Source organism: Rissa tridactyla, chromosome 3 (assembly GCF_028500815.1).
Source record: "Rissa tridactyla isolate bRisTri1 chromosome 3, bRisTri1.patW.cur.20221130, whole genome shotgun sequence".
Lineage (NCBI taxonomy): Eukaryota > Metazoa > Chordata > Aves > Charadriiformes > Laridae > Rissa > Rissa tridactyla.
This window is the reverse complement of record NC_071468.1, coordinates 30,509,129-30,522,294: the sequence shown is the minus strand read 5'-3', so window position 1 is coordinate 30,522,294 and position 13,166 is coordinate 30,509,129. Positions and strand designations below refer to the sequence as shown.

At 44.2% G+C, this 13,166-nt stretch overlaps 1 protein-coding gene across 3 annotated transcripts in view; it reads right to left on the bottom strand.

The window, feature by feature from the left end:
• EPAS1 (endothelial PAS domain protein 1) overlaps nucleotides 1–12,851 on the bottom strand; it is an 80,978-nt gene extending 68,127 nt beyond the window's left edge. The window contains exon 1 of one of the 3 annotated variants that reach the window (XM_054196128.1): nucleotides 12,541–12,851. In XM_054196128.1, coding sequence (XP_054052103.1) covers nucleotides 12,541–12,566 — 26 coding nt within the window. In that variant the 5' untranslated portion in view covers nucleotides 12,567–12,851. The remainder of the gene's footprint in view (nucleotides 1–12,540) is intronic. The other 2 variants (XM_054196126.1, XM_054196127.1) reach the window with 2 other exon arrangements.
• Nucleotides 12,852–13,166: the final 315 nt, after the last annotated feature.

The following is a 13,166-nucleotide window of genomic DNA, read 5'->3' as shown; positions in this document are numbered from 1 at the left end:
CAAAGCAGTACCCAGAAGTCACAGGCAGGAACTGAACCCCATTTTTGATTAAAAGTTCTAGACATATTATCAGACTTCAAAGATTTTGGAGCTGGAGTTATTTTGGTATAAAAGCCAGAGCACTCAAGTCTGTTAAGTAAGGGACAACTAGACACTAAGAAACCCAACCAACAGGAGCACACAGCTCAATGTACAAATGACCCATTAGGGTCATTCCACAGCTGTAAACTACTCAAAATGCAATACAACATGAAATCATTTTATGCTTGCACTGTATTCATCACATGGACTCCCTCCAAAGGAACGCTCTATAATGACTTCACGTTGACGTGGTTTGTTCTTAAAGCTTTGAACAGGTCAGGCTGCAGACACCCTTCCTCTTTCAGCTCTGTCTTTAGGTGGACCTCTGCTCCATGTTAGCCATCACTACACCTGACATCTGTACTGTTACCTGCAATGCAGACTTTGCTCCCTGCTCATTTCATTTCCCAGGCTGGAAGGGCACCCAAGAGTCATTTCTTTACAGTAAGCAGCATTTGCTGTCATCCTCCCCCTTTAAAATAATAAAATAATAATTCGAAAGTAAGGACACTGGTCACTGCATTTGTTTGCCTCATTCTTGCCTTTAGAGAAGCTGGAATTTGTTACACCGTGTTTAAGGTAGAGGTTAGGTTTGGGGGATGGGGCGTGTTGTCCTAAGATTTGGCAGGCAAAGGGAAAGGAGCAGTGCTATACGGATAACAGCTTCTTGTATTATCTTCTTCAGGGCCTGCGTACACAGTATGCAAAGCTGCCAGTAAAAGCCTGAATAAAATGTTATGCTTTTCTCAATGTCTTTTCTTTACACTAAAGAACGTGCCTGCTCCCTCTTCAGTCCTGCCCTGCCACCCGTATGCAGGAGAAGCCTTAACATGAATGAAGATCCACAGGCTCCAGTCTATGCAAAGAAGCTTGCATACACTGAACTCTCTAAACCCGTATCAGAGTAATCCTGTAATTCAGCACTGCTTTCCTTTCTTACAGCTCTCAGTTCAAAGAAACTGTGAGCAAATGATTGCCAGCTGAAACCCTGCTGAATGAACTTCCCATCTGCAGAAAAGACTGGTTTTGCTGTGATGGTCAAACCCTCTTTCTTTTGTTCTTATTGCCCCACAGGGTTGCTTACCTGCCTGCTTGCAATGAAATCTGAAAGAATAAGGGGGTTCACCATCTCCCAGACACTTTCAGGGTGTTGTAATCCCCTGCCACCACCACCCCATCCCCTCAATTGCCCAGGCCGTCTATATTGCACATGGATCTTATATGACAGGAGGGCCAAATTCAAAGGTGAAGCAAACGAAGGCGTAGGTCACCTGTCAGCATGTGGGTGTAACCTACATATTGAGAGATAATATGGAGTGGTGCAGTAAAGAAAGCAATTAAGCAGGCAACGTAAGAAGAGCAAGAGATAATCAAACTCCTTCCATTTGAACACCCCCTGTTTAAGCATTTTCAAGTTAGTTTTATCACACAAGATTCTTGCCAACATCGCTACAGCATTGTGTTAGGCATAGAAAGTCCCTACTTTAAAAAGTTTACAGTCTAAATAAATAAGACACACAAAGGGTGGAAGGAAGGATATACTACCATCCCAGTTTTCCAGACTGGGGAGCGAGGATAATAACGGACATCAGACACCCCCTGTCCAGGCTACGTTACCAAACCAACGCCCCCAGTCCCCAGCAGGACAAAGAGCCAGGGCCAGGCGAGCAAGGCCTTCGGAGAGGGTGTGGAGGGGAAAGGCAAAGGGAGAAGCAGCTGCAGAGGCCAGAACCCCTTGCTGAAGCTGCTGTTCAGCAGCCAGGTCAGCAACCAGACGCGGCTTTCACAGCCAGCTCTACCGAGAGTGGTGAACAAGCTCGAGACGGAATCCAAGAAATGGTTTTATTCAGCTTCGCTGCTCTTTGGCGCAGGTCCCCATGCCAAGGAGGCTTTGTTCGGGCCAGCCTCACAGTTAACAAACAAAAGTAGGGTTGGGGGGTTTGTTTTTCTTAAATGGGAAATAATGGGTGTTTCGAAACACCAGCATTAAGTTTCCCTCAAGATATCTGCACTTGCTTCTATTTCGTTTTCAAGCCAGCACATGCCTAAGCGAACGCGATAGTCCCCTTTTGTGAATCACTGGGAACATAAATATGGCTTTGCTGTTACGTAAAAGCCAGTAGCAGCATTAAAGACAACTTGAGCACAGAAAGGATCTTCTCATAAAAATGTCCCTCTGATTAGTAATGCCAGTAAACACATCCTTCAAATTATTTTCAGGGGAACAACGAAGAACTGGAATTATTAACAGTAACTGATAATCCTACAGCTGCAGCACATAAACAGCCCACACGCAGCTGAACCAAGCTACGTTACATCAGTCAAATGAGAAATCTTCATCCAAATCATGCACGTAAAAGTGCTGCGTTAAGCAATAAAGGGGTCAACCCCCCCCCCAAAGTCTACCTTTTCATAAAAATGCAATAATGCTATTTTGTTAAGACGAGGCATCATCATCTCGGCTAGATGGGGTACTGGTTTCCTCCTCTGCAAGCGAAGGTCACCCATCTCGTGTGCAAAAGTTTACAAATTCCAACTTTCTGCGTTGCCTGCTGTACATGAGTCAGCTTCAAGGATGACGGGAAATGGGTCGCTTGGGTCAATATGGGGATACACCAGAAGAAGTAAACCAAGAGCTACACTCGTCATGGCTTTCCTTTGCGACAGAGGTTCCCTTTAAGGAGGGACGTGAAAACCCAGGAACAGAGCTAGAACCAGCTGTAAGCAAACCCCTGCTGCTCCTCCAAAGACAGCTCTCTTCCCTCCTGGAGAGGGCAACATGCAGAGGCTGTTCCCAAAGGCTCACCCCTTCCCAAGGGCTCTCCCCTTCAGAAAACTGGGCAAATGCAGCCTTCCCAGAAGAATCATCTGGAAAAAGCTCTACAGGAAAAATACCAGAAGTGTTTCCACCAATTTCCAACCTTCTTTCACAGGATATGAAACACACTGGAGGCAACGGAGTCCTTAGTAAAAAACCTGGAGAGGACTACAGCTATAATTGGTCGGTCACTGGGTTTGTATTCCAGAGAAATCCTGCCTGAAGAGTCATGGCATGATAAAGCCACTTAATGTTGAATTTCTTCTCCCATGTGTATGTATGATGCTGCCACTCCATGGATCACTCAAGAAGCATTTTTATTCTAGCAAGCTTCATATCACCTTTAAATCTATACCTAAGAGTAATAACTGTCATTGCCATCAGCTGATAAGTTATTTTGTCATAATGGCGTATAAAAATCTAACCAGGCACAACAAAACATACAATCTCAGAAAATATTCCGGTATTTGCAACAAGTTTTGGATACAAATTGCATGACAGCTAAAAGCTTGGCACATTCCTAGCAACAGTCCCCATTTACAAATGTAGAAATACAGAGAGGGGTGGGAGGTTTTTTAGTGTTTGTTAACGTCACAAAGATCTTTGAAGTACTGTGACAACAAGTACCCAGTAACACCAAGAATTTACTGGCAGAGAGGGTGACACAATTGTGAATGAACGGACAGGGCTCGGAAGACCAACACCAGCCCCAAGAATGTCCCGAACACAATGACTGAATAGGGTTGCTTTGTAGTTTATCATACAAATGCAAGTGCGAACGACAACTGCGATACCAAGAGTTTAAGTACCTTTTTATGGTGGTAAAGACCTTAGATATGCTAATGGATGAAACAAAATCCGAGGAATGTTCTTGAGAGCGTAATTCCACTACCTTTATAAAAAATGCCTAATAACCCCCCCACTTCATACTTCCTTCAGCGTACTACCTAAGCAAATATTTATCTTACAAGCACATGAATATATCTTCAAGGAAAAATACTGTACAGTAACTTCTGAACGCTAGAAGACGACTTGCATCAAATTGTCAGCTCTTAATGGATTTTTCCCAGTGCTAAGATTTTAAAGTTCGTAAGACCTCTGGCACTGTAAATTAGCAACGGCTTTCCTTTCAAGAAAAGAAGAGCAATAGGGCACAATTTTAGATTTCATGCAACTTGTTCAGGCCATTGTATTGGCTTCTTAAACTGAAGTCATTCAGCAAATCACATTCCATGTATTAAGTAATATATACTAAGGGACTCAGAAGCCGACTACCTAAAGAAAACAAATGTACTAGGCCAAAGGTGGATATTACCTGGGATCACTATACCCAAGATACTATTATATCTGTTACTTAAAGCAATAGCTTTCCTGGGAAAGACAAACATTTCTATCTCTCACCATACGTAGGCAGGTTTTCAAGAACATGAGTCTGAAATTATCAGTCCTTCGAGAACATCCAAGTCAGAAATTCTGCAACATGCCATTTTCATCTCTCCCACATTTTGACTTACTTGTTTGTCATATCAGGAACCAGTAATGTGGGTCAGAGGGTGGGGAGAGCCTTTATTGCTATGTTTTCAATTATACTACTGTCTTTAAAAAGCTGTTCACACAACCAAAGCTAGGGAAGACCTTTGTCATTGACGAGTCACACTTCCTGCCTAACCCAATCCAAAGACGACTAAATATTTTCATCAAACCTGGTAAATTGTTTAAGCAATTGCAGTTTTTGAAAGACGGGGACCGTTTTGAGTTCAAGGCCTCAAGTGATGAGGGCTTCATGAGTAGTGTAAAAGGAATACTGAATATTTTGGTTTAGCAGATAAACTTAATGAGTCTTCCTGAAAGGAAGACATGAACTTGATTCAGGTCAAGCCACCAAATCAGATTCATGTACGTGTCTTGCGGCTTTCAGGAAAACAAAGAAGATCTAGAAAAAAAAACCCCAATTGAGTCAAATACCAGAAAAGGAAGAAAAAAAATCTTTAAATTAAAAAGAGGCTAAAGATTACTTAAGTCTCACTCCAGTGAGTGAGACTTAAAACACCCAGTTTTAGATGAACAATGTAGCACAACACAGGAATTCAGAAAGTTTATTAAAATTAAGCCCAATTTAAAATGTTTTGGCATTCTCCAAATGTTTTGACAATTTCTCAGTCCTATCCCTTTATTTTAAGTCTAACACTAGCTCATTTCCCCTATGCACTGGAAAATTATTTTCCAAGAAAATATTTATTTTTACAGAAAATATTCGCTCCACCAACTGCATCTGCAGCTCTTCCAATGCTCAGCGACTGATTGTTAAAAACTTGCACCTTATATCTTACCTTCATTTGCCTAACTCTAACCAAATGTATTTTGATACATTAGCTAATGAGCAACAAATATTTGCAAGAGATTAAGTTCACGTTTCAGTAGTTCCAAATAGTTTCTAAATGATCCTGGTAATCTTATTACACATATACCTTCAGACAGACTGCTTGCTATCAAGTGCCATAAGTTACACCCACATGATTCATCCATTAGGAGAGTTACTCAGTTTAAAAAAAAAAGAAAAAAGAAAAAACACAACAAAACAAACAACCCTCCCCATATCCCTACTAATTTTAGCCTCTCCTTAGATAACACAATTTCCTGAAACAAAAAGAGAGGGTTAGACTGCTCACACTCTTCTTGCACCAAAATGTTATTGGTAAAAGTAGTTGAACGTATACAGTAATTCATATCCAAATATAAAGCTGCAGTGCTCCAGTTTTCTGTTTTGCCAGGGCTGCAGAGAATAAGGTGAAAACAACAGGGAATTAATTATTTTTTTGAAAAAAATTGAGGTAGACAACAGAGCGCAGTGTAGGACTCAGCACTCATGGCTTTTCTGTAGAAATGATCCCACTAGAGCACAGCACCCAAGGCCGGGTGGTGCACCATCACCCCACATCCCCCACCGCTATGGCTCTGGTTTCCAGGGACGGCCTTCAAGCCAAAAGCAACAAGACAGCCAAGACGTTAAACTGGTCATGGGCACGGCAGCATGGAAGGTGAGAAACGGCGTCTCATGGGATATATTGGTCATCAGTGCAACCCTCCCCACAGCAGGAACAACCTAACGGCCACGCCAACGTGAGCACACCCAGCAGAAAGTCTTGTTTTCAGTTCAAAGAAACTTAAGGTAGGTTTGACACCAGCCCAGAACAGTAAGAAATAGCACTGTTTGCCCACCACCTATTTCATAAATGCGTCCTTCATTTTACAGATCTGAAGGACTGAAGCAGATACTCATGGGGAATCATCATTCTGTTAACCTCACCTTTATCTTAGTACACTGTAAAATGAGCACTGCATTTATAGAGCAGACGGTGACCTAATCGCCACTACACCTAGTTGGGAAAAAATAGCTGAGGAGACGTATTAGTTGCTGTGAGTTATCTTAAGATCATGGCAGGGCAATAACTCTTAAGCTTACTGATGATACAGTAAAACAAACAAACAAACAAATCCCAGCCAAATCCCGTAAATGGCCACAGCCCGGTTGTTCTCTCCATCACAATCCTGCTTTACAGCCTGTCCACATTCTGGCCTGGGGTTTTCATTCATGTAGGTCACAGCTGGGATTTAGGGACAGGCCTCAAGAAGTGGGGCCTCAAGAAGTAGGGGCAAGGCATGGGCAAGACGAATTTTTAAGAACTGCATTTACTTCTCCTGTGTCTTCTTAGAAACACCAATAAGTTGTTGAGATCTTTTTGGAAAACAGACAGTTTGGTTCTACAGATACCCCACAAATATTTGAGATTAAAACATATGCTACTAAAAGTCTCTTTACTTCAAAGCAGATCACTATATAAATACAAATGCAGCAGAATGAAGAAGCATTTGTAACTTGGGAGATGGTTCAACATATTTGCATTAGGAATGAAAAACGCTAAGGAGCTATATTATCCTGGTTTTGTCCCACTTCAGAGCAGAAAAGCGTTTTTTCTTCCTGCCCAGATGCACAGAACTTGTTCATAAAGCTGCAATAAGCCAGTATTAATCACACACCCACAGGCTAACATAAAGCATTTGTAAAGTTCCTGAATTTTTCAGACAATCTTTTTGAAGGCAACACCCTAAACATTCCCGTAATCAAAGAAAACTGCTGATTCTACATATTCATGCACAGAGGAAGGGTCGAGTCCAGGACACTTCTTTGACTGAAGATCAGACATAAAAATTCAACTAAAGCAACTTTGTTTCTTGTCTCGCAAAACATTTGATGAGTTTCTATAGAATGGAACATTGAATATTTGCTGTGTCATGTAATTCAATGGACAGAGAAGCATAATGGATATGTTACCCTTCTCCAAATTCTTTGTAATAACAGTCAAGTAAATTAAATTACAAGCCTAACTGTTTTGAGACCTAAACATGCACATTAACCAGAATTTATTATGGTAGGTTTTGTTTCAGATAAATTTTCTAGACCTAAATAAAGTCACAGAGGAAAGAAACACAATCATAATTAGATTTGAGCTCAAAAAGTAGAAAGCATAATTAAATGAAAGTTACTTTGGAACATTAGTTATTTATCAGCCAGTTCGCCTACTGTACTTCATTAATCTACTTGCCAAATGCACAGTAAAATAGTTTCCCATTTTACAGGCTTCAGAAAGAGTCTCCATGAAAAGCAGTATTGTAAATTCAAGAAAGCTGCTATTTTTTCTTATATACGCCATCAAGATTTTATCCTCAGCAGATAAGTACTTTATTATATTGCCTTTTAAGCAAACAGAGCACAAGACTGATAAATAAGAAAGAAAAAAAATTGCCAGCTGCATAATAACCATACTAGGACTTTTGCCTAATGTAAGAGAAGGGTTCTGTCAACCTTGTGACAGCTACTAGGAGCGAAATTATTTATAACTACTAAGATATACAGGACACCATGAATATTGGAGTAATTAACAGAATAGTATTTCACAAATAGCTTTAGAGGAATAAAAACATTCCATGTATCCAAATTATTTTTAAATATGACCTGCCTTTGTATTGCTCATTTCCTTACTCTAATGTTTATCCTAATTCCCAGTTTTAAAAAGGTTATCCATTTGAAAATAATAGCAAAAAGTTCAATGCTTGCAGAGTTCTGCCCCCACTACCCCTAACAGCAGCTCCTACTTGGAACCTGAAAACAAAAAAATTTAATGTTTATGAAACCCTCGTAGTCAAATACATTATAGAAGGGCAGAGAAATCCATTTTTAGTACTCATGATGGGTCTCCTAAATTAGCGGCATAATCCCAGAACTCCTGTTAGAGGACTACCTCCAATACACAAGATGTTCCCAATGACCCACACAGGATAAACATGCCAGAAGACAACTGAGATCAGAAGATGAAGTGAAAAGGACATGACAAAGAAAGGTGCTGTGTGCTGAGGGGTGTTAACTTTTTAACTTGCTCTTGGGCTAAGTGCTAAACGTGAGCAGAGCCAGCCCCTGTGGCATCCCTGCCCAGCACAAATCCTCAGAAGCCCAGATATCTTTGGGAGGGTGGTACACACCGGGAAGCCCTCGCATTGCACACCACTCTCACAGTGAAAGCCATCCAGCCCTCCTTAAGCCCAACCACTTCAGGGCTCTCTAGAGGTGAAGCCACAGCAGTTGGGCAGCAGAAATCAGGCTTTTGCAAGCAGGCCAGGACACCAAGTCATAGTTCAGCCCAACCTCTGCTACGTGCCATTGCAGGCAACGGGAGACAACGGAGGCAGGCATGCAGCCAGTTGCTCCTCATTCACGTGTCCTTGGGCCACCCTCTGGTAGAAAAGCCCTTTCCACTTCTGTAGAAATACAGCAAGGGTGGTGAATGCAGAAACCACAAGGGGCAAAATCAAAGCATGATGAGTACGACTGGGCAGAGTCATTCAGTAAGACTTCCAAGTTATGAAGCACTTGCATTTCTGGTGCTGAAACCTAAGTTCAAATTTCTTAATGTTAACATACCATAAACATGTGCTAAACAGGCAATTTCAACAGATTGTTCATCATTAATTCAGGAGATTACATTTCCTTTTCATAACTCCAAATAAGAAAAATTGTAAGGGCAGATGTTAACGTAGAAGCAAACAGGAGTAAATTAAATACGTGGGCTGTGCGTGGGGAGATGTTGAGCAATAAAAAACTTGAACAATCTTTTTATTAGTCTGCGAAGGAAAGCGTTCAAAGCTCCATCAGCTGAAGTACATAAAATGAAGTTTACATAAATATAAGGAACAACCTACGTTGGCAAGCGGATGAACGAGATCATCTAATTCACCGCCATCACAAAAAAACAGGCAAGAGGTAGTATACCTCACAATAGTGACATACCTTAAACCAGAAAGAATACTGGGTAGAACAAAACTGAGACCGTATGTTTGCTGAAACACCTTGGCACATCCAAATGCTCACATTTCCTGGCATCCCAAATTCATGCAATAAGAGCGAGCAACTATCTGAGCTCTGGAGAGCAGTGCCATCAAGACCACTTTTCATCTGTAGGAGGAGTGGCCAAGAGTGACCTCAGCTTGGCAGAATCGCTCTCCTGAAAGAGCGATCACAAAACAGTACCGTACAATTATATGGGGACCACTAGTATAGAATCTCCCTGAACTGCAAAATTGGCTTATTTTTCATACTACTGGAAAACAAACACAAAAATCCCCAAACAATACAACTGGTGAAGCCAAATGATCCATCCTACTCACTGCCACCTGCTTTGTCCTGAGCCTGCATTAAAGCTTTTCTCAAACATATGCTGTTGCCCATCCAGAACAATCCATTTAACACACCATCCATTCCTAACAAAATAACTATGTCCCTCAAATAATTCAAAACCACATGATGACTTAATAAAAACTACAAGATTTTCTACAAGACTGACCTAATTAAACTGGGACCTATCTACTAATTGGCATTGTACTGCATAACGATCACAGATATTTTTTCCTTAGCTTTTACAATTTCGCTAAAATGTGTTTTACCCTTTTACTCCTCCTTTTCCCAGTTTCTAATTACTGCCATTCTAAGAAACATCAGACTTTGTATTTAAGACAGATAATGATTTTTTAAAATAAGTTAAAATAATAATCATATTAATCTCAGCTCAGTATCTGGAACTAACTTTAAATGTGAGAAATCAGCCTATTGAAAGTGCAATAGCATTTGTTTTAAAGAAAGCAACTGCTCTTTTCTCTTGACAGACAGGGCTTCACATGAGAACCTGAGGATGCTCTTCAACTTTAATGGACCATTAAAAGAATCAAAGATTATCTTCCATAAAGCATCTGTTCAACAGTGAGAGAACTGCTCCTTTAAACATATATTCCAGAGCTGCCTGCAAATCTGGTAAACCCGATTACCCCCACCACCTTTTCTCCCTGAAACTGATTTATAAATGCTATTAGCGAGTCGGGTTAGAGTTCCTAGCTGTATATCTAGATAGAGATCAAGCAAATAATACAACAACTGTTGAACTCAAGGCAATAAATCTATTCTATAATAGTACTGGAAAATTAAAAAAAAAAAAAAAAGTCTTGGTTCAATAGGCTACATAGGGTACATCCCCAGTACATACGTACGTACATACCCGCACAGAGAGGGAGGCACAAGCAGCTATCTTTAATCCCTCATCCAATACTTTCCCAGTTCCTCCACAAACGTTAATTTACACAACAATCCTATGAGCCAGGTAACAATTAGCCTAGTTCTGAGAGAGACAGAAAATTGTCACTGGAATGTCATGAGATTTACGCAAAATCAGTGACAGAGCGGGGATTAGTGTTCAGACTTTAGTCCTGTGAAGTTTCTACGTTGTATCTGAAGAGTATTTCCACACAGCACTTCAGTGTGCCGTCCTGCAAGATTAGACAGTGCTTCATCCCTCACTCTGTTTGAAAATAAGAGGTTAAAATTGAAGAGATTATGAGCGCCTCGTTAAAAAGAGGTGATACAATGAATGCAGTGTATTATCAATATGTACACTATTTCACTCTTCTCATTCCTATGAACTACTATAACACAGCTTTATAACTACAGTGTACCATACTATAATTTTTTACTCTCTTGTTCAATACAAGAGGACACAAAGTGAACTGATGTTTTACACCCTACACAGAAGATTGATACCTAGAGCAAAATACATTTGAGGTAATGGTTTAACCTTAATACACTAACGTTCGATAAACTGAGGAAACTTGGAAGAGTTTCGGGCATGGTTTATACTACAATACTTCCCCCTGTTACATCGTCACAGGGTGACTCAATAAAAAAAGAGCTATTATACAAACCAAAAAACAGTGTTTAAAGTTTAGTGCATCATCAACTGGAAAGTACACATGACAAATAACAAGATAAAATTCTTAGTCTGTAAATCACATCGTTTATGAACACAATCGATAGTCAGACCAGAACAGCAACCTGAGCCAATAATAGACTCAGCCTTGTAACTGCCCGCTGTAGAAAAGACTGAATACCCTGTTGCGAGACTTTGTGGACCTTTATTCGCTTGCTTAGCCTTCACCGCGTCAGTGCCCTCTCTCATCCACAAAATTGTTTATAGGCTTGGAGACGCGACTAGATACTTCTTCTCTCAATCTCCACCTGTAACTTCTGTGCTGGGGATCATGAGTTTTATTTTGACGTTCGATCTCGAGAACCAAACGGAAAACACGCTCTTTGACGCGACCATGAAAAAAAACTACCACGTTACTTTTGTTCCCTTTGGAAGGTTCATTACGGGAATATGGAAATGCCTGGCTTTCCATCCTCGTGGGTGCCGGGCTGAGCCCAGCGCCTGGCGAGTCCAGGCGCTCCTCCAGCTCCCAGCCCTCGAGGAAAAACTTGCTGACACTTGAGGAACTCCACGAACCGCCGGAGATGCGAGTCCCCGCAGAACACGGCCAGCTTCTCGGGCTCTATTAGTTTTATACAACTGATAAGACTGTACCGAGCCTGTCAATTACATCCAGACCATTTTAATTACAGAACGTGTTTTGCTAAGGGTGACACTTTTAAAACCCCCGTCTCCTCAACTGAAAATAATTTCCTAATAACTAGGTTTTAATCGATAGCAAGCGAATAAACCCTAACACGATGATCCCGCCAGAGCGGCTAACCCGCACCGCCGGGCTGGCCGGTAGGCGCAGCCGCCCGCCCCCGCCGCCCGTTCCCCCCTCCCCCCGCGCCTGCACCTGCCCTCCCGCAGCCCCCGCCGGGCACCGCCGGTGCCGGGCATTCGCTCCGGGTGGAGCGGCCGCTCGGGACGTGTCGGCCGGGGCAGGGGCCGCTTTTCGCGGCGGCGGCTCCCCGGGCGCTGCCGGCCGCGATGCCGCCCGGCGGGGGCAGCTCCCCGGGCAGGCGCTCCCCGGCTGGGCTCGGCGGCGGCCGGGACGGGCGAGACGCGGCTCTACCCCCGGCGGAGGAGTGCGGGCTGCCCCGGCGCTGCTCCCCCGCCCGCCCCAGCCTGTGCTGAGCGAACGAAGGCTGCGGGTCGGGAGCCCCCCGCCAAGGAGCCGGGGCGGTGGGAGCGTTCCCCAGCCCGCGGGGAGTCCCGCCGCGGCCCCGTGCGGGCCGGGAAGGGGGGAGCCGGAGGAGGAGAAGGACGAAGCGGCCCGAGCAGCCCCCTCACCTTTTCTTCTCCTTGTCAGCTGTCATCGCGGCGGCTGCCGGCTCCTGCGCCGCCTCTCGGGCCGGGGCGGGCTCAGCACCTGCCCGCGGGGGCTCCGCGGGCGGCGGCGGGCGGCCGGGTGAAGGAGGGTCGGGGGTCCGGTTCGGCCGGGTCGCCCCCGAGGCGGGCGTACAGTCTCAGGACACTGCCGAGGATTGTACGGCCCGCCCGGGGGAGGCGGCGGCGGCTGCTGCTGCTGCGGGGCAGGAGCGGCGCGGCGGCGGCGGGCTGTGCGGCTCGGCGCCGCCGGCAGAAAGTTCTCACTTTAAACCTTGGGCCGCCGCCGGCCGCGGGGGCAGGGCCGGCCCCTCCGCCCCGGACCCGGCCCGGCCCGGCCCGGCCCCGCCGCCGCCGCCGCCTCGCCCGCCAATGGGGGCTGGCGGGGCCGCCGCCGCCGCGCCCCGGCCTCCCCGCCCCCGGCACCGGCCCCGGCCTGCCCGGCGGCGCGGCGGGGGATCAGCGGGGCCGCCCCCTACACACCGGCACCGCGCCGGGCGCAGCCTACCGCAGGCACCGGGACGCCCCGCCGCGCTTCTACCTTTTTTTTCTTTTTTTTTTTTTTTTTTTTTTTTTTTTTTTTTTTTAAA